Source organism: Scomber scombrus, chromosome 14 (assembly GCF_963691925.1).
Source record: "Scomber scombrus chromosome 14, fScoSco1.1, whole genome shotgun sequence".
Taxonomy (NCBI): Eukaryota; Metazoa; Chordata; class Actinopteri; order Scombriformes; family Scombridae; genus Scomber; species Scomber scombrus.
In genome coordinates this window covers 1,478,576-1,501,498 of record NC_084983.1, presented here as the reverse complement: position 1 = coordinate 1,501,498, position 22,923 = coordinate 1,478,576, and the positions used below count along the sequence as shown (strand labels likewise).

The 22,923-nt window shown below is 39.2% G+C and overlaps 1 protein-coding gene across 3 annotated transcripts; it reads right to left on the bottom strand.

Moving 5' to 3' along the window:
* Positions 1-11,464: 11,464 nt before the first annotated feature.
* On the bottom strand, positions 11,465-18,624 carry sytl2a (synaptotagmin-like 2a). Of its 3 annotated transcripts, XM_062432747.1 has the most exons (12): positions 16,856-18,624; positions 16,151-16,240; positions 15,929-15,982; positions 15,713-15,801; positions 15,475-15,570; positions 14,901-15,070; positions 14,626-14,728; positions 14,365-14,526; positions 14,170-14,266; positions 13,979-14,084; positions 13,154-13,359; positions 11,465-11,848 (listed from the first exon to the last, which is right to left on the bottom strand). In XM_062432747.1, the coding sequence occupies exons 1-12, from the start codon at positions 18,546-18,548 to the stop codon at positions 11,700-11,702; spliced, it is 3,015 nt and encodes a 1,004-aa protein (XP_062288731.1). In that variant the 5' UTR covers positions 18,549-18,624; the 3' UTR covers positions 11,465-11,699. The 3 variants fall into 3 exon arrangements, 2 of the variants coding, with proteins under 2 accessions (XP_062288731.1, XP_062288733.1); XM_062432749.1 differs by lacking the exon at positions 16,856-18,624 and having other exon boundaries at positions 16,127-16,387; XR_009927076.1 differs by lacking the exons at positions 11,465-11,848; positions 13,154-13,359 and having other exon boundaries at positions 14,348-14,526; positions 16,127-16,240.
* Positions 18,625-22,923: the final 4,299 nt, after the last annotated feature.

Here is a 22,923-nt window from a genome sequence, read left to right as displayed (position 1 = left end):
GCAGGTTGCAGAAAAGCTGGACTGTCAAATTCTAGACGAGCTGTTAGGGTTTTAGGATTTGTAAGTGCAGGAAAGCCAGCAAGCACAGAGGTGCTGGTGCCTTAGCCCGGAACCATGAAGGTCTACAATTTCAACAAGATCAAGTACAGTTGAACATGGCTGCTGACAGAGATCACACAAAGGGCTTTGGAGGACCGAGTAAGCATCACAGTGTTTGAAGTGAGGAGATGGGAGTGTGATAGTGAGTCAGCCATGTACAGAGAGAGTCATGTAGTTTGTTTCTCACAGATATGCAACAGTGTGCGAGCGTGCCAAAGATAAACAGTTTCAGTTTCAAGTCAAACACACTGTTGCATTCTAATATTGTGGCTGGCTTTCTATAAATATTATAAATATGTATATATCTATATATTTATATACACATATACATATATATTTTTATATACATATACATTTATTTTCAAGTTTTGTTGTATCTTATGTGCAATGGCAATAGGATCTACCTATCTATCTAACTAACAGGAGGCTGCTGCCTGTAGACTGATGTACACCACACCACAGCTCCGTACCTCCCACTCCCACTAATGTATTGTATATTTATTGTTTATTGTATATAGTATTTGGAGATTGTTTTTATTGTATATTTTATTTTATTTTATTTTATATCACTTTAAAAAAAATACTGTTGGGTCAATTCTGAATTTCCCCTAGGCAGATCAATAAAGTTACCCTACCTACCTTACACTACTTCCATGCAAAACAACGTCATGCAAACTTCATTATTAAAGAAATTAAACTGTTACTAACATTTAGATTTACTGTTATCAACAGTATTTTGTGACCGCTACCAGCATCTCCTCTGCTATACTGGCACCTCTATAGTTAGTTTTCCTGGTCTGGACCACAAGTAGTAATAATTGCCTCCCTGCATTTAATCTGTAGTCAATTCACACCGAGCTTCATCACATACACCATAATATACAAACCTGAAGTCACAGGAAATGACATCACTCTGCAACATAATGCTACACAGACCAGCATGAGAACATTTAAATGAAGTTGTCTCATAGAAAGCCACACTGTATTTAACTAGTGGAACTTCTGCACTACACAGCAGCCTTTAATACAGCCAGTAGTAATACTATAGTCATATTAAAATCGAGTCATATATGATTATGTCATGATAGACATATAAATACAGTTAGAGTAGTGTAAGGGTTATATAAGGGCAGGGCTGAGCACTGAGGTGAAGCCAGGACTACAGTAGAGGAATATCATCCTCTCCACACTGTGTAGTCAGGGTGGAGCTCCTATCAGCGCCATGTGACAGATGTGACAGATGTGGCAGCTGGTGTGGCCAGTATGGCTTATTTATAATTCACAACTGGAATGAGCCCACAGTCTTTTTAATAAGGAAATTAATATGTTGTTTGTCACTACTTGATGCATGTTACAACTCATCATCTTCAGGCATCCTCAGTGTGACCACAGCACACAGTCCAGCAGACCACAGAGAGACACAGTCTGCATGTTATACTGTCCTACTGTATCTGTCTCATTCCTACCAACTATTTCAGCTCCTACTTCAGTCCCAGCTGCAATATATGCTGCAGTGTGTCAATCCTAAAATCACTGTTAGGCTGAGTGGTCAGCCTTTAACTCATCACTAATAAAATGACAGTACAGACATACAGATCCATACAACTGCTGATTGACTGAAAGTGATGCTGATTGTGGTTCCGGACAGATAATGTAGGGATGGCTTCAGTCAAACACACTGAGGGTTGGAGCACAAAGTGGTTCTTAAATGTTGTAGCTGCTGTGGAGAAGTGCTGCTGTTTGGTTCTGAGTACTGAACAGAGCAGAGGCAGGATCACATGTTACTTTATTTCTCATATGGAAGACTAATAAACAAATGGTTGGATTTTGTGTAGAGACCAAATCATATCTGTCCAATCTTACATTTTTACATCAAACTGCTTTCCACATAAATGTATTTGAGTTAAGGTTGAACATATTTGAAAACCTTCTTTGGTAGAAAGACAAGGTCAGTGTATAGTGACTGATAGACAGTCATGTATAGTGACTGATGTACAGTCATGTATAGTGTCTGATAGACGGTCACGTATAGTGACTGATAGACAGTCACGTATAGTGTCTGATAGACGGTCACGTATAGTGACTGATAGACAGTCACGTATAGTGTCTGATAGACGGTCACGTATAGTGACTGATGTACAGTCATGTATAGTGTCTGATAGACGGTCATGTATAGTGACTGATAGACGGTCATGTATAGTGTCTGATAGACGGTCATGTATAGTGTCTGATAGACGGTCATGTATAGTGACTGATAGACGGTCACGTATAGTGACTGATGTACAGTCATGTATAGTGTCTGATAGACGGTCATGTATAGTGACTGATAGACGGTCATGTATAGTGACTGATAGACGGTCACGTATAGTGTCTGATAGACAGTCACGTATAGTGACTGATAGACAGTCACGTATAGTGACTGATGTACAGTCATGTATAGTGTCTGATAGACAGTCATGTATAGTGTCTGATAGACAGTCATGTATAGTGTCTGATAGACAGTCATGTATAGTGACTGATAGACAGTCATGTATAGTGTCTAATAGACAGTCATGTATAGTGACTGATGTACAGTCATGTATAGTGTCTGATAGACAGTCATGTATAGTGTCTGATGTACAGTCATGTATAGTGTCTGATAGACAGTCATGTATAGTGTCTGATAGACAGTCATGTATAGTGACTGATAGACAGTCATGTATAGTGTCTGATAGACAGTCATGTATAGTGACTGATGTACAGTCACGTATAGTGACTGATGTACAGTCACGTATAGTGACTGATGTACAGTCACGTATAGTGACTTATAGACAGTCATGTATAGTGTCTGATAGACAGTCATGTATAGTGACTGATAGACAGTCATGTATAGTGTCTGATAGACAGTCATGTATAGTGTCTGATAGACAGTCATGTATAGTGACTGATGTACAGTCATGTATAGTGTCTGATAGACAGTCATGTATAGTGACTGATAGACAGTCATGTATAGTGTCTAATAGACAGTCATGTATAGTGACTGATGTACAGTCATGTATAGTGACTGATAGACAGTCATGTATAGTTTCTGATGTACAGTCATGTATAGTGTCTGATAGACAGTCATGTATAGTGACTGATGTACAGTCATGTATAGTGTATGATGTACAGTCATGTATAGTGACTGATAGACAGTCATGTATAGTGTCTGATAGACAGTCATGTATAGTGTCTGATGTACAGTCATGTATAGTGTCTGATAGACAGTCATGTATAGTGACTGATGTACAGTCATGTATAGTGACTGATAGACAGTCATGTATAGTGACTGATAGACAGTCATGTATAGTGACTGATAGACAGTCATGTATAGTGTCTAATAGACAGTCATGTATAGTGACTGATGTACAGTCATGTATAGTGTCTGATAGACAGTCATGTATAGTGACTGATGTACAGTCATGTATAGTGACTGATAGACAGTCATGTATAGTGTCTGATAGACAGTCATGTATAGTGACTGATAGACAGTCATGTATAGTGTCTGATAGACAGTCATGTATAGTGACTGATAGACAGTCATGTATAGTGACTGATAGACAGTCATGTATAGTGACTGATGTACAGTCATGTATAGTGACTGATAGACAGTCATGTATAGTGACTGATAGACAGTCATGTATAGTGACTGATAGACAGTCATGTATAGTGACTGATAGACAGTCATGTATAGTGACTGATGTACAGTCATGTATAGTGACTGATAGACAGTCATGTATAGTGTCTGATAGACAGTCATGTATAGTGACTGATAGACAGTCATGTATAGTGACTGATGTACAGTCATGTATAGTGTCTGATAGACAGTCATGTATAGTGACTGATAGACAGTCATGTATAGTGTCTGATAGACAGTCATGTATAGTGACTGATGTACAGTCATGTATAGTGTCTGATAGACAGTCATGTATAGTGTCTGATAGACAGTCATGTATAGTGTCTGATAGACAGTCATGTATAGTGACTGATAGACAGTCATGTATAGTGTCTGATAGACAGTCATGTATAGTGACTGATAGACAGTCATGTATAGTGTCTGATAGACAGTCATGTATAGTGACTGATAGACAGTCATGTATAGTGACTGATGTACAGTCATGTATAGTGTCTGATAGACAGTCATGTATAGTGTCTGATAGACAGTCATGTATAGTGTCTGATAGACAGTCATGTATAGTGTCTGATAGACAGTCATGTATAGTGACTGATAGACAGTCATGTATAGTGTCTGATAGACAGTCATGTATAGTGACTGATAGACAGTCATGTATAGTGTCTGATAGACAGTCATGTATAGTGACTGATGTACAGTCATGTATAGTGTCTGATAGACAGTCATGTATAGTGTCTGATAGACAGTCATGTATAGTGTCTGATAGACAGTCATGTATAGTGTCTGATAGACAGTCATGTATAGTGACTGATAGACAGTCATGTATAGTGTCTGATAGACAGTCATGTATAGTGACTGATAGACAGTCATGTATAGTGTCTGATAGACAGTCATGTATAGTGACTGATAGACAGTCATGTATAGTGACTGATACACAGTCATGTATAGTGACTGATGTACAGTCATGTATAGTGTCTGATAGACAGTCATGTATAGTGTCTGATAGACAGTCATGTATAGTGTCTGATAGACAGTCATGTATAGTGTCTGATAGACAGTCATGTATAGTGACTGATAGACAGTCATGTATAGTGTCTGATAGACAGTCATGTATAGTGACTGATAGACAGTCATGTATAGTGTCTGATAGACAGTCATGTATAGTGACTGATAGACAGTCATGTATAGTGACTGATGTACAGTCATGTATAGTGTCTGATAGACAGTCATGTATAGTGACTGATAGACAGTCATGTATAGTGTCTGATAGACAGTCATGTATAGTGTCTGATGTACAGTCATGTATAGTGACTGATGTACAGTCATGTATAGTGTCTGATAGACAGTCATGTATAGTGTCTAATAGACAGTCATGTATAGTGACTGATGTACAGTCATGTATAGTGACTGATAGACAGTCATGTATAGTGTCTGATAGACAGTCATGTATAGTGACTGATAGACAGTCATGTATAGTGTCTGATAGACAGTCATGTATAGTGACTGATAGACAGTCATGTATAGTGACTGATGTACAGTCATGTATAGTGACTGATGTACAGTCATGTATAGTGACTGATGTACAGTCATGTATAGTGTCTGATAGACAGTCATGTATAGTGTCTGATAGACAGTCATGTATAGTGTCTGATAGACAGTCATGTATAGTGACTGATGTACAGTCATGTATAGTGACTGATGTACAGTCATGTATAGTGTCTGATAGACAGTCATGTATAGTGTCTGATAGACAGTCATGTATAGTGTCTGATAGACAGTCATGTATAGTGTCTGATAGACAGTCATGTATAGTGTCTGATAGACAGTCATGTATAGTGTCTGATAGACAGTCATGTATAGTGTCTGATAGACAGTCATGTATAGTGTCTGATAGACAGTCATGTATAGTGACTGATAGACAGTCATGTATAGTGACTGATAGACAGTCATCTATAGTGTCTGATAGACAGTCATGTATAGTGTCTGATAGACAGTCATGTATAGTGTCTGATGTACAGTCATGTATAGTGACTGATAGACAGTCATGTATGGTTTCTTGACAAACCCAGACCCTCACAGAAGAAGGTGGTCAAAGCCTTTAAGTGGCCTGGAGGTCATGAGGTCAGCTCATAGCGCCTGAACAGAACCCTGAAGATTAACCACTGTCTACTACACAAGTGCACTCTACAGTCAGGCCTGTAATATAGACATCACATTATGGTCTAATACCCAGAATGCTTCTGTACATACTGTTTCTAATGTAGGACAGTAAACATGTAGAAGGTTACAGTACAGCAGGGTCATATTTTGTTGATCACACACACACACTTAATTTTAGAGAGTGACCATAACCTGCAGCAGGGGGCGTTTATCAAATTACTGATGCTCGGTTCATTCATTTAAAACACAGGACAGTAGTGAACCTTGCTGACACCAAATCATTACATGAGTACTGTGAGGAAACACTTTGAATACAGCAGCATAGATGGAGAAATGATGGATATGGGTGAAGCTGCTCATTGACAGTAGAATGTAACTCAACTTACTTGCTGAATGTAGCTCACAGCAACATTAAATCAGGTTAATGTGTTCAGCCTGATAAGCATAAAAGCACAAGCGTCGTACTATTGTGTAAAAAAAGTTTGATAATAAACATACATTATTGTTAATAATTGCTATGTATACTGCACATGTAGTGTTGTGTAAGACTGAACTGATCAAACTGTTGATGCATTAAGAATATGATCCTCTGTATCTGCCATCAAAGTTCTGGTTCTAAACTTACATCCGCTTATTATTTATAAAAATAGAATAATAATTAAATATCAACTCACACACATCATCCCATTAGTGTGTAATGTGTGGTGAACTCAACAGTGCACATTTACTAATCCAACACTCTGAGGCAGCTTTGATATTTGAATTTTTCTAAAAAACCACTTGAATACAAAGTTGACAGAAAATAGCAGTTCACTTGATGGATTGTTGTGTTTCACTGACTCACCAAGAAGAGCTTCAAACAGGTTGCTTTTGAAAATCCCCATCACTCTCTGAATGGCAGTCTTGAGCTGCTGCTCCTCCGGCATGCTCAGTTTAGTGCAGTACTCCTCCAAGAGCCCCAAGGCCCGAGCTGTGTCTGCAAAGGAGGAGTGGGAGGGGGGGGTTAGGCTTGGCTCTGCTGTTTCCTTGCTTACTTTTTTATATCATAATACACGTATGCTTCACATACAGCACCAGTCAAAAGTCTGGACACACAGTCCCACTCAGTTGAATGAGAAAGTGTGTCCAAACTTTTGACTGGTGCTGTATCCATTTGACAGTACTCACTATGATGTGTAAGAAAAAAGTGCAGAGATGAGTAATATGAGTAGCTCCTCTACAGCTGTGCCTGCTCAGTTTATCATGAAGGGACAGAAGATCATGGCCAAAAGTATGCAGACACCCGAGCATTACACATGACATCTTAAAGCATTCATCTGCTGCTATAACACGTTGGTTGATCAGGTCTCCCAGTTTCAAAGGGTGCTGAATGGAATGTGTGTGTGCAGGTTCTTCCACTAGAAAATGGTGAAACTATGTCTTTAAGGAGCAGGCTTTGTGCACCAGGCATTGTGATGTTGAAACAGGTAAAAGAGATAAACACAAACAGCTGGTGACCATTATCAATATCTTTCTATTCAATTAAACTTAGAGGCAAAACATTTTCCATTCTGAGGCTTAAACCAAAAGGCTTTATGACCAAGCCTTCAGTAGAAATGTAAATTATTGGTAATGTTACAAGTACCTTATCATGCACATGAAGTATTGACAGGATTGGATGAAAATGGATGGAATCTTGTGCGTCATAGTCACTCACCTTTTTTTGTGACAGGCATGGCTGACTCCATGTAAACTTGACTCTCGCTTTAGGCTTCCAGTTCAGTTTTCAGTGCATGGTCAAAAAGTTCTTTCTCAGAGACAAAAAGGAAGGGGTTTTATCTACTTTGCTTCAAGAGCTCTAAGAGGAGAAATTGTGGCTCCCAAGGTGGAGTCCAGGGGAGATGGGGGGGGTGTTCCAGCTAAAATGAGTCAATGATTGAATTACAGTAAACGATTATGAGTAGAGCAGTGTGATCACAGCACCAACAGTAATCCACAAGGAGCTCACATCAGGTCCCCTTATTGTAATGTCTCATGGAGTCCTGTATGCAGTGTGTGTTCAGTAATTCAGAGCTTACTGCTGTGAAAACATGTAGAAAGTCCTGCTTTTAACACATCCTGCACATGGAGCTGTGTGTTACTCCTATCTGGGTCCATCCTCCGGCTGAAGAGCTGGCAGACCAGAGAAGTGCCTTGTCATGACTGATTCACTGCTGCTTCAAAAAGCCTCCACACACACACACAGACACACACACACACACACACACACACACACACAGACAGAGAGACAGGCGGCTTCACTACACAGCTGGACACAAAAAGATGGACAGCAAAGTCCTCATAGTCGGTAGCAGGGTGTGTGAGGATGCTTTAATGTCCTGTGATGGAGAGCAGCGGGCAGGTGTGAGGACTGGCCTGGGTTCACACAGAGCCGGTGAGCTGTGACAGTCCTGAAGAGCTGCTCCTCCTCATCATCATCATCATCATCATCATCATTTATCCTGCCTGACAGTCAGTCCACACCTGAACTTTCTGTCACCTGCCTACAAGACAGAACGCAGGACAGAAGCAGCAACTCGCCACAAACACACCTAATCAATGTAGAGTTTAAAAGAAATGTCAGCTGGCCTCTCAGTGTCTCCTCTCAGCGGGTTAGGAGATGGAAGCTAACCACTAACAGTCACTTCAGAGTTTCTGTCTGGAGGTTGGGACTTCTGCAGGGACGTGTGTGTGCCCCCCATGAGGCGGGGAATGACAATTCATGATATTAAAAAAAAAACTCTAACGTAGCCGGTTAACGTTTCCTCAATGCACAAACATAAACATGCATGTTGTCTATTAGTTAGCTAGCATTCATGCTAAATCAGCAGCCAGCAGCAGCGCCAAACGAAACGATGCTTTCCCAGTGCGACGCCTGGCTGTAGGAAAATACCTGCCTGCCAACTGTGGGAGAAAACGCATGGCTCTCAAATGACTCCATCTATTATCATACTCCGTAACATGGTGACTGTGCATTCGCCAGAAATGTTTCCTGATAAAAAGCAGCACTGTCGTGAATCCTCGAGCTGCCACATCTCTTTATGCTTTGAGCAGGTGCTGTGCAGCAGCATGAGCCATATGAAGTGACAGCAGCAGCAGCAGCAGATACAAGAGCCAGCAGTAAGATAGCGGTAACACACAGCGCCACTTCCGCCCGTACCTTTCAATATAATACTCTCACTGCCTGCACTTTTATATAACGAGTGAAACACAAGTGCAGCACTAGCTTAACACTTGTTTCTATTACAGGCTATGTAATAGTTATGTGTAATGAAAAGACAATATGTTAAAGTAGGCTATTAACATTTATGGTTAATTATTGAAGTGGCAATTGCCAGTGAATAAATCCAATATTTTAAACAACCTAAAGAATTGGCTCTTTATTATTTAAAACACATTTCATTTTCCTCAAGTCTGCTTCTGTTTTCTGTGACCGTCATCACTGACAAAATAAATCTTTTAAAATGCAGAATAGTCAAAACTAGGGATGCTCGATATTGGCTTTTCTGCCAATATCCGATATTCCGATATTGTCCAACTCTTAATTTACGATTCCGATATCACCAGATACCGATATTTGCAGGCTTTTTACACCAAAACTGTTAGGTAACAACATAACATATCTCCTACTGTTAAATTAACACATTATGCCTAATTTTATAGTGATGCCCCACTGGATGCATACATAAATGCAACATGGCTTTCCACATGTAAACACTGTCTGTGCAAAATAAGAGAACAACTTCAACTTAAGTTATGGAAAAGCCATATGTATTATGCTGCTTTGCAGTCATTGCAAATGTAGGACACAAAAATAGTTCTAGACCACAGACATGAGCCCCATTTCTGGAGGCAGGACCTTTACAGGAACGTCCTCTCACTCGGTCCTCTCAGCTGTTGTGTCTCCATCATAGACTGTTTAGTCTCCATAGCAGAGTAGGACCCAGATAGGACCCAGATAGGACCCACCAGACTCTGACGGCGACTCGCCGAAAACATAATAAAGTAAATATCTCTTTTTGACATCGCTAGTCAAAACTAATTATTTTAAGTCAAATGTACGGGGATATGATTTTAATGGCCTGATTGTACAATTGTAAAACAAAACTCTTCCAGGAAGCTGACTGAATTCCACTCATCTTTCCTCAGTGAACATACTTCAGCATCTGACTGAACAGGAAATAACTAAACACCGTCACATCTATACTTTTATTTTGAAGGTGACGTGGTCTGACTGCAGGCTCACATGCAAGGAGCTTGACGCAGCTGTTTAACTTACCTTAGCAACGCAGAGGCTACTCGCTGGTTAGTTGGTTCCCGCCTCGATTGACAGGTTAGTCAACCAATCGTACAGTTGGATTTCTTGTCGCATCAGGGCGGATCAACCAATAAAAAAGCTTTAGACCTGTGCGAAGGTAAATGTTGGAATATTGCTGCATTAAATCTATATTATTAATATTATTATTATTATTATTATTATCATCAATACTATTATTAATATTACTATTGTGATTTTCTAAAACAACAACAAACCTGAAAACCATCTATTGAAGATACAAATTTCAAACAAAAATGAAGTTTGCATGTTTCTCCTGCTCTATTTAAGAAGAAAAGATTTTCAAATGTTAGCTTCTTAGAAAAATCGAACAGAATTTCCTTTTTGTTACGTTTTCCTTTCAAATATAGCAAGTGAGTGCAGTGAGGAGTGTCAGGTCTCCACCCTGTATGGTAAGTCGTAGAAAATTGCAGAGTTGCAGCAGGTTTGGAAATATTTCTCTAAGGAGTTGTCATTTGTGACCCAACAGCGATCTCTGGCGGTCAGTAGACATAGTGCTTTTTCCTTTTGGAGAAGACCATCTTTTAAAAAGTGATGTATTTAAATACATTTTAAATTAAACAATAAAATAAAGCATGAAAAACCTAAAGACATGTTGAGCCAGCCTTGTATACAGTATTCACTATGCTTCCTGGCTGTCTGTTTCTCTGTCTTTAGAGGAATTAGAAGACGTGTCCACTGGCCATTAATTGTTGTCTTTCCAGAGGCCTGAACGTCTGTGTTAAGAACTTATAAGCAACTATAGTTTCTTGATGAATAATGCTCATAATTTGTAGTTATTGCTGAAAATAATCCCAAATAAACACATCCAGGCAGGTACGGTATGCTCTCTTATACTAAAGCCTGCTGTAGTGTATCTGATCTGAAGCTGTCAGACACAATGCTGAATGTCTTGGAAAAATATGGGAAACCTGATAGGATCACTGCTGATTCTTGGGTGAATATGGTTTATGATTATGACGACAGTTTTTATTATATACGCTGCCAATATGGCCCCATATAACTCAACAATAATGTCTCTATGATACCTCAAAGTGTTTACCTTTCTAATATGCATCTGAATCTGTGATGAAGTCATTATTTTGCAAGGGGGGAAAACAAATTGCATTAATATCCTGTTTATTGAGACAAAATTGCTTATTGCAGTAATTACATTATAGAACAACAGGAACATATACAAATCATCAGTGCAGATCATATTCTCAGATCACAACCATTTGTATGTTTTATAAATTAAGATTTGATCTTATGTCTTAGTTTGTATCATTTTTATAAATAATTAAGTAGTTTGGACTATACACACTAAAGTAGGTTGAGTGAGTAACTTACACAGTGATTATTAGTTATACATACACATTGCTCATTCAGGCATTGGTATTGTAGTGTATAGTATGTTGATCTCTCATAATGTTTATCCATACATTTTATACAGTCTCACTTTGAAATGCTTTTTGCCATCACAAACATTCTCAGAGGTAAAACATCCTCCACCCATTCACCATCAGACTGCAACATCTTCTGCCATAAATTTGCTTCATTTGTCGTCGAATCCATCCAATCCACTTCCATCCCATAACTTTTCCCTGCACAGAAAGCACAGAGGTTATTTTATTAATATGAACGAAACATTAGAAACTCCAAATTTGTCATGTATAGCAAAAACAAAGACTCCATATGGGTCAATGACGTATAAGGATTTTCAACAACTCAATTTTAAATAATAAAAACAAGCATATCTAATGCAGTAGTTCAAACATTCAGAATGTTGTGTACCTGACAATTCATATTACAATTTGAAAGTGATTTTAGTGGGGGTTTTTCAAGATTAATTGGCACTGGCCTGAAAAAAAAGTCATTTGGTGCGACCATGATTCATCTTGAAATGTCTTATATAAATAAAAGATCATTTACAAAAATTTAAAAAAAAATGCAAATACTTTGTTTCCAAACACTTTATATTACTGAAAACTTGTAAAAAAAAGATGTGAAGCGTGTTAAGTAAATTAATTTATTTCAAGATGAATCGTGGTCGCACCACATGACTCTTTTTAAAGGCCAGTGCCAATTAATCTTGAAAAACCCACTAAAATCACTTAATTTCAAATGTATAATATGGATCTTCAGGTACACAACATTCTGAATGTTTGAACTACTGCATTAGATATGCTTGTTTTTTATTATTCTACAATTGAGTTGTTCTAAATCCTTATACGTCATTGACCCATATATAGATCATGTGGCATACTGTCTGAGTCTGCATGTCAACAAGCCTCTCTGTGATGACAGTTTGAATTTCCAGAGGATTCAAGGCTGTACACAGTGGTGTAAATGTAAGAAGATGACAGGTCTGTTCTCCATATGGATACATATCCACATCCAGATCATATATGATACCCACAATTCCTGTAACTTACACCACTTAGTAAATTATATTACACTGATCTGATCTGCCACTAAAAACACTGTAACGTTGAAACATGGAAGACTTGATTTGACTCATTTGGACGTTGAAGCTTCATATTAGCTTCAGATCAACTTTTAAATCCATGTTTACACAGAAGGAGGACTGTGGATTTAGTCCTCCATCACTTCCATTGTAAGTTTATTATGAAGAGAATCTAATGGTCAGTATGAACAGGAGGAATGACCAACATGAGAAATTGTAAGCCTGTCCTTTAATGTCTTCAATCCTCTTATTGTGTTTTATTGTGCTTGTTTTTATCCTGCAAATAGAATTTCCTCTTGTGGAACACTAAAGATGTGAACTGAGCTGAGTATATCCAAACCCCCACCTTAATACCTACTATAAATGACTTCAACTTCATATATCAGCAGCATCCAGACTGCAGGTGTAAGCATGCTGCAGTGACAGTAGAGTGGACTCTCACCTGTCCCTAACCCAAGTCTAAGACCACCGATGTAATGGTTGTTCAGCCTGTCGTGATCCCACACCGTGATCTCCACACAGGCCTCTCTGAGGTCCTCCGGCCGGAAGCCATCGTACACCATGGTGTGGTTGAACATGGGGTTGGCCGTTCTCTTCACCACCCGTGTCTTCTGTTTGCTTTTCCGGCTCGTGTCAGGAAGTACAGTGCTGCAGTGGAGGGAAGACAATAAAGATCATTTATTTATTTAAAAACACATGGAACAAATTACAGCTGAGCATGAAATCCCAAAGTGTTTGAAATGAATCAAATACATAAGACTTTAACAATGAAGAATAAAAATAATAAGAGCTGAAACAATTCATCTATTCATTGATTTTAATAAAAAATGAATTGGCTACAATTTTGATAGTTACCAAACAATTTCAAGGATCTCACATTTGAGAATTCATTGCTTTTGTCCATGTTTATAGTGAACTGAATATTACTGAGGTTTGGACTGAAGATATTTGATGACCTCATCTTGTGCTCTGGATACTGTGCTCGACATTTTTCCTTATTTTCTCATGTTCTGTTGACTACATGATTAATCAATTAAGAAAATAATTGTAAGATGAGTCACTAATGACAATAATCAGTAGTTACAGCTCTTTAAGTAATCATAAAATGTATAATGTAACCATAAAAGTCTGAATTTATTAAGGAAATTTTAACTTATAAAATGCCTTTTCATCCTTCTTTTCCTTACACTGTTTTTTCCCCACATAATTATTCATTTCATATTGTTGGATTGATTAGAATGTGGTTCAGGTTTACAGGACATCCTACCATTTAACAAACGGGTCAATGATCACTCCTCTGACTGGTGGAAGATTCTTACAGTCTTTCACCCAAATCTGCACCTCACCAGTCTCCATCCTAGATGTTCTCTTGCCTGTGGAAGCAGTCAGACCACAATGAATGATGAGAATGATGAAAGTGAGAGGAAAGAATCGGTCAAAACGGAGTCATTGGCTTACTGTGAGACGTCTGTGGGAGGAATCTCAGGGCTACTCTCATCTGTCCTCTGCTGGTTATCAGAGAGGCAGGAGCAGGTCTTGAGGTCTGTGCTGACACCTACAGGATCAAGCAGAGGTGAAGAATGGTCCGATCATATCACGTCTACGGTACACACACACACACACACACACTACTTACAGAAAAGAACTATTTACCCGAGCTTTTAATGCATATTCATTGATCTGTGTGTTGTTGAAGTCCCACTCTGACAGATCCAGGTTCACCTCGCCCAGGAAGCTGTTCCGCCCAAAAGTGTCATTGTGCCACACAGAGATGTTCAAACTCTGAGTTTTCAACACCTCCATTATGAGTTTAAACTATGAAAGGAGACATAAGCAACAACATGTTAAGTATGTACAAGTGGTAAGAAATGAGTAAGACTAAATAGTTTAGTAGATTTAATATGTTGTTCTTACCCTGAGGATTTCATTGTAGGTGGGGTTTACGGTCTTCTTTTTCACAGAGGACTTTTTCTTTCCTAACTTGGTTTTGTCAGGAAGAAGGTAACATTTCACATACCTGTAAAAAAAATAACAGAGCTATGTTCCTATTCTAGACTACACAGAGTAAAATATTAGAAAAACTGCAAATAATAGCGAGATATTTGTCATCTAACCTCTGAAGTACAAATATCACTGGATAATGATATGACAGTTATTCTATCACCGTACAGTACGTTACAAGCACTCACGGGTCAGAGCGGCTCTTCTTGGTGTCGGCTACAGCCAGATCCCTGCAGTGCACCACGAAGATGTGAAACTCTCCAAGCTTCTGGATGTAGTTCATAGCAAACTGGACGGTTCCCTGGATTTCAATGTCACCACAGTCTGCGTGGTAAATGCTGCTCATGCTGCCGCTGACCTGCTCATTCATAACACAGCAGAAGACACAAAACACCATCATCTATGGTTTGAACTCGCCATTTATATAAAGTCAACATGATTACATGATTTAAAAAGAAAAAGGAAAAGTTTGTGAAAAATGTTGAAAAAAAATAACTAATTCAAAATTGTAATAATATTTAATATAATAATTAAAAATAGATATACAAATATTTAAGTAAATATATAAAGGTAGAGAAAAACTATTAAAATGAATCAAAGACTGAGATTCAGTTGACCAAAGTAAAGGGATAAAAATATATATCTATATATGTTACTAACTAAACACCCTAACCCTAACCCTGATGTGACTCACAAGCTGTAATGTACCTATCAGTGTATATCAGAAACATGTATTATGTGATGAGCTGCATGTGAACATACAGACGACATGGAGGCCATCCCAGAGGAGAGACTCAAGTTAGACATGGAGCTGCCTGTGTTTCTTCTCCAGCGTAACGGAGAGCTGTCACTGTCCGTCTGATCATATCAGAGAGAAACAGAAAAAAGACACATGGACACATACAAATCAGTCACAGAAATATTACAATACAATAACTCATAAAAACATTTAGCTCTTTTAGTAAGACGTGAGAAGTGAATGAATGAATCGGTTCACCACCTCATCCTGCTGGAAAACTGGACCCGAAACGCTGTTGTTCATCTGCTTTGAGGTGGAGAGTGAAGAGACTGAGGGTGGATGTGAAGCAACTGGAAGAAAGTTGTGACTTTAAATCTCCTTCAATAACAGAACAAGTTGTTCTGTATTACAGGAAGTGTACTGCATGTATTGCATGATTAAATCTGTCCTAATATATAGAGAGGACCACGTATTTACCATCATCCACACTTAGATTCATTTGTTCTCTGAAGGTGATGCTGCTCTCTTCTCCTATGAAGAAATAGAGCCTGTTTTTATACATACTTTAATGCATTAAAGTATTAAAAACATATTAAACATTCACTATATTCTTATTTCTGCACATTAATGTACTGCTAATACACCAAAGCTTTATCAGCTGTTCAAGGTATGGACCTCTGATCTGAACAGTGCTGTTACTTGTTTGTGAGGTGAGGTTTTCCAGACTTTTGGATGATGTAGTCCTTGAAGATAATCGTTTCTGAGCTGTCATGGAATTATCATCATAACCTGCCACAAACAAGACAAAATCAGCTCTGGAAAATACTCTCAACACAGAGCTTCTGATTTACTGAGTATATACAGTAAAAACCACATTACTTCAATAAGTAGAAAACAAGAGTTACATTGTTTTTGTATTTTTGGTCAGACACTGCAGAGAAGTATCATTCCCAGTGAAAAAGAACAGAGTTCACACTATATGAACATGACATTACAGAGTTTGTATTTTATTGTTGTGAATTAAGAAGAATATTGTTGATGACAACTATGATCACTTTGAAATAAACTCCTGTATTTTATACAGTTTGTCAATCATTAAAAAAACTGAAGAACAAAATTGAACTGTTGAACTTTAATTTGAGGAAATCAGAACAATTTTAGGGGCATTAACTCTGGTTAAAAAGGCAGCTTAAATCTATAGTGTGTTTGTATAGATTGGAAGAGGAAATTTGAGGGACTTATCAGGGCGTGTAGTTCCAAGTACAAATTCTCAATGAAATCAGACTCACTGTAATGTTAATATGTTAACTTGACCTGATTTGTTCAGAAACACATCACTGTGCTTTCCATTCCTCACTCATTATGTTGAAGAAATGTAAATAAAGAGAGAATTTAAAAGCTCACTGCCTGAACTTGCCCCAGACAGAAACCAGGCCGCGGGCACTGTGTCTTGGCTGAAGTTTCCGTCTGTACTTTGCACAATCCAAGAACTGGTTCTAGACGGTCTCCCCTCTGTGGGAGCGTCACTCTGGTTTCCCACATGGTCTCTGAGAGCACTCTGTGGCCTCTGCACTCCATCAGTCTCTGCAGCTGTAGGGGACTCTTGAGCAGCTTTGTGAAAAGAGGGGACGTGGGCGTTCTCGTGGGGGCCGAGGTAGTGCTGAAAATCCTGAGGGATGATAGATCTGGCAAGACGTGTTAAGGTTCCCAACTTCTTCTCTGAAGCTTTTTTGGATTGTGGAGCTGTGGAGGAGCCTGAACTACTTTGTTGTATGTTGTGTGTTGTTGAATTATAATGAACCTTGTCCTCTGGATCTAAAGGTAGACGATGAGAGGTGAGCTCTGTGCTAGTTTTAGTGTCTGTCTGCTTCACTTCATGTGAGGGACACTTCCTCTGTCTTGGAACTGGTGTTGGCTTTCCTAGTTGTTCCTCAACGACCTTAATTTGGGGGTTAATGTCTATCGGAAACGTTTTCAAGGGGGAACCTTCCAGCCTGGATCTCTGGGGACTTGAGGATTCTCTTGGTAAGACTCTTGGGTGGCAGGTTTTTGATGGACTCCTCCTGACTTCATCCTCTTGCTCTTTGGATCTTGGAGTTTGGGATTTGGTAGGACTGAGGGGCCTTTCTTGAGACTCAGCCATGACTTGGTGATCTCTTGACTGTACATCCTCAGCTCTACCAGAACTCCTCAGCTGTGATCTCTCTGGACTCTGACTGACAAAACCCTTATCCTTCACTTTCAATGGTTTGGATACATTGGACTTGGATGTGTATGAAGATGTTTGTGCCTCTTCCTCAGACTTCTCTCTGCTATCTAAGGACAGGTCAGACTGAGGAGGAACCATTTTGTTACTGAGTATTGAACTACTTGAGGTTTCCTTAACTCTTGCAGCAATTACCCTAGGTCCTGTATACTCCTTCTCCCAGAAATGCTTAAGCTCACTGATGTTGGCTGGCTCTTCTTCCTGAGGACTGGAAGTGGACTGCCTAGGAAGGGGAACTGGTATGTCCCTGTCTTGCTTTTGGCGGTTGCAAGTTAGAGAAGGTACAGGAGTGTTTTCCTGTGGTTCAAGAATCAGTGACTCTGTTATTGAACCTGTTAAAGAATCATCTGTCTCCTCATAGATGAGGACTGGATTAGCTCTGTATGTACCATCTTCTTTTGATAAATCTCCCAGGATGCTGCATTCAGTCAGTGCAGAGGAACTGGACGCAGAATTCTCAACGGTCATTTCCATCTGAGGTGAAAGGTTGTTGCCTCTGCTCTTCACATCCGAGTTAGTCTGAACATTTTGAGGGCCATGTGAAGCTTCTATTCCTGTCTTGATGATGTCTTCATGCCTCACCTGCTCTCTGGTAAATATTATTTTGGGGCCGCTGTTTTCTTTCTCCCAGAAAGCTTTCAAATTGGAAAGTCCCTCTGGAACCTGGACAACTCTCTCATCTTGTGTCTCTTGGTGAGCATCTGAATCTACTAAATTCATTATTTCTTTAAACGGAGTGTTCTGCAGCGCTGTAAGCTGTAGTGTTCTGACCTCTGTCATCTCAGGAGGTTTATCTTCATTTTTGACACTAGCAGATTTGTCCATAGTCATATCTGCAGCATCTTTGGAGAGATCTAAGGTGTTTTGTGGTTCTTTCTTCTCAGCTATGTTCACCTGTTCCTTCTGTGGACTTTGTACTTGAGCAGTTTTTTCTTTATCTCTTTTAAAAATTGCAAGCAGCCTTTGTCTAGGCTTTGGTGAAACAGCATGAGATGAGCTCTTTGAGCTGCTATTAGGTGACAACTTGGTCTCTGAAGTGGTCTTGATAGAAATGACGGTGCTTTGTTCAGGCAGCTCTTGTTGATGAATGCTGTGTCCAGTAGGCCAGTCCGTAACCTTAGCCTGAGAGTGATGGTCCTCCTCCGACTGTGTCTCCAAGTGAACAGTCTTACCTGACTCCTGCTCAGCCAAAACGAGGCTGGACACTGGAGGGCTTAGGAGCTCCGTATTCTCACGGTGCTCAGAGAGATCTGCAAAGATAGCAACCACCTGTTGAATCACTTATGCATATTATATCTGCTAAACACTGCACAGTGTAATTAAGGTAACATGTATAGGATTTTTCTTTGTATATCAGTGTCAAATGAAGTGGGACATTTAGTATCGTAATTACATCCTACGTGCTCTATGCTATTTCTGACAGCATTTCAAAGGCCACTATGCAAAAGAATCAGAAATGTGCAATTTTGGTGGATTTTTCTAGTACAGTAGTATAAAACACACTGTGACAGAAAGCAACAAGCAATGTAATACTTAAATAACCCATCAGCTCCAATTGTGGATCAAATTCAGTTAGCAGATTATTAAAGCACTTTAGCCTCGCTCATATTTTAGGGATTAGCAATGTCACACTTCATTTCAGAGCAAAAAGTCCAACACATTACATTAATGGGACATTAATGGGAAAAATGGAACAAATGTTGACACAAATGAAACTTCAAATTTCAGATTATTATCCATAATGCCAAAGAAAGATGTAGTGAAGCCAAAACTAATAAATGTTTCTTAGCTGTCCACCAAGCTCCAGAAGCAGCAGCATATTTCTTACTGCATGCAAGAATATGCACAAGCAGGATGAATGTGAAAATCTTTTTTGGCTGATGTCTATGAGGTAACTGGTTGTTAGTTTGACTTATTGATTAGCTGTTTAGTACACTCACTGGTTTTAAATAAAACTCTTACCACCAAGGACCTGATGTTGGACAGCATCTTGCTTTTGAAGGTTTTTACAACTGAGTTCACCTTCCTGTGAATCCACTTGGTTCTGCTGGAGTAAAGGCCAAAGTGTGCCAGCAGTAGTTCTGTCATCATTCTCAAAGTCACTGTTGTTTTCCGTCTCAAAAGAAGCAATCAATTCGACGTCCAGTAAACTGTGCTCTCCTAGCTCCTTCCCATCCTGCCATTCAACTCCATTCTGACCCACTGTGGAGCTGAACCTCACCTGCTTCCTGTCTATCCAGGTCTCAGTGGGAGAATCCAGGCTAACTGGACTCTGGGAGTCCAGGCGAAATAACAGGGAGTCTGTGGAGCTAGAGGTAGATAAGCGCTTGAGGATGCCCCGCAGAGAGGTAGAGTTAATCTGTCTGCCTGCTGGCTCATCTACCTCAACAAAACAGTCCTCAGAACTGGTAAGGACTGCTTGGTTTTCAGGGATTGGCATGGAAACAGATGCATTCTGGGTGGCAGGGCTTTCATTAGGATCTGGTTTTAGGTTAATAGCATAAGAAACGCAGCTGTCAGATGATGGTAAAGGCTCTGAAAGAAACGAAAAAAAAAGAGTACACTATTTTAACCAGCATCACATCAGCTGTGTGTCTATGTTATTGTAGGTGTTTTTAAAATATACTGACAGTTTAATCACTGCTGTCCTTCAGCTACACCACCAGTTACACATTAAACAAAGAATCATCTTCAAAACCATCCAAGTCTCTGCTCAATGATGCAGCGCCTCATGCCTAAAGAGTTAAGCCTAAGAGTTTTGGGATCCTCTTTACATATAAACCCAGCGACTGTTTATTTGAAAGTTGGAATGTCTTGCATCAATGATTGAGGAACAAAATCTGTCCCAATTATTCAAATATTAAACCTGCATTGACTAATGTTTTTTTTGTCCATTTGGGGGCAGTGGTGGCAGGCTGTTGACACACCACTGACTGACCAGGTTGTAAGTTTATATGGTCAACTGTTAGCAAACAGATGCCTGCTACATCCAGCAGATACAGAGACATTCGCTTACATTTAGAGTTGTATTTGTGTCCAGTTGATGCTCTGATTGGATGTCAACTCCTGAAAGAAATATCTGGCTCTTTAACTGCGAAATGCTCCACTATGTTGACCAACTAGTTGCTGCATGTGTCTGCCAGCTTTTTGGTGCTGTGCACTTAGCATACAGAGGGTTTATCAGACCTTTTTATTGAGTACAGCTGTCTGCTGACACTGAGAGTGAATCAAGAAAAACTAAAATGCTCCATAAAGTTAAGGGGTACTGTCAAGGTGGTGAAAAATGTTTGTGGGTTCATCTCTACCAGTGACACCTTTCACATCACATATAGTCATTTCACCCACTGTTAATATGAATATGATCACAGCAGCTTTAAAGTTTACCAAGTATTACAAGATCTCATTGTGTACAGCAGGCACATAGACCCATGTGAATACCTCACACAGTGGTACATGTGTCAGTAAGGAAGGGTGTTAGGTAACCAACTGATTTATTTTGCCTCGTCTTAACTTTCGCTGCTTGTGTCTGCGTTTTCCTTCTTATGGTATATTATCTCCCTCATAAAGATTGTTTTCATAGTTCCTGTGAAATATTTCCAACAGCCACAAGTCATGCAGTACAGATTAAAGCTTTGGAATGTATTTCTGTGTAATCCCCTGGTTAGTTTGGCAGCCTCAAGTATTTGGACTTGCCTTCACTTTGAAAACCCCCTGGGAAAATCTCTGAACCCGAATTGAGCCTCATTTCACAGTGACTGTGAGAAAACACACTGACAAATATTGGAAGAATTACAAAGACTTCAGTGAGTCATCATTGTGACATACACTTGCTGGCTGTAGTTCTATTTGTAGAGCTGTTTGTATTTTTCCTGCCTTTTTTTCAAATCAATGCAGCAAAAACAGGATAATCAAATAGTTAGAAATGAGAAGCCAGTACATGCTTTTCACTGCCATGCAACACCTGCTAATGCCAACATGCTGTTTATAGTGAATTTGAAACAGCTGAAGCGCACAGAACCCAAACACCTGGATGTCAAAGTGATCTCTAGAACTAGACTTACATTGCTTTCAAGATTTGTCCATCGAACAGTCGGCTCAGTTCAAAACATAACACAAGATTTGTCATTACAACACAATGGATGAAGTAATCCACTCACACTCACATGTATGAAGTAACACAGTGTTTATATAAAAACTCACCCTCGTTGGGTGTCTGGGTTTCATCCGCTTCTCTGTCCAATAACTGACTGTCCTTTTCTTCAAAAGTGTGAGGTGTGAGCTCACTGTTGAATGGATTTTTTCTTTTCTTCATAAAAAGAGGAAGATTGATACATTTAATACTTGAAAGCACATTGAGCATGGACACTTGACTCAATGTTTTGGTTTCTCTAGACAGGCACCTACCTTTGTGGGAGACAGTAAAACTGGTTTAGGGGTCTCTTGTGGCATTTCATAAGGGTTCTGGTTCTGATTCCTATTAAATTAAATATATATTTCATTATGATGTTTTGACAGTCTCTGAAGATAGGACATGCAACTTCAGACTTTCTGGATATTTCAAAATGATTCATTCAATCTTATTTGGAAAATCTGCATGCTCACATTATGTGTATGACACTCCCTTTTATATAATGAACACGTTTTGGTCAATGGTCAGTGAATCATAATCTCATTACCTACACAATGCCTGTATTCTTGTTATTTTCACTGTAAGTGGCTATGCAAGCTGCAGCATAACCTCTGTGTAAGCATGTAACAGGACAAATAATTACAGACATATATAAACATATTTATATGTAGTTGCTTTTAAGATTTGGCAGGACATTCCTCAGATGATCTAACATGGAGTTTGAAACTAAAGGTAGTACAGAATGTGTATGATATTTATATATATGAGCGCTGCTCAGAAGCAGTGGAAAACATGAACATGTGACCTTATAAGAAGATTACTGAGAACTACGGGGGCCAATTACTAAGTATCTATTTACTGTGTGCACGAGTCCACTCACCAGTAATCACACAAATACTCAACACTACTAGCTCAGCATGTGATGCCGCTCATAGCAGACAACACAAATCATAAGTTAAGTTTAGTCTAGTGAGTGCGTGTGTGTGTGTGTGTGTGTGTGTGTGTGTGTGTGTGTGTGTGTGTGTGTGTGTGTGTGTGTGTGTGTGTGTGTGTGTGTGTGTGTGTGTAGGATTATTT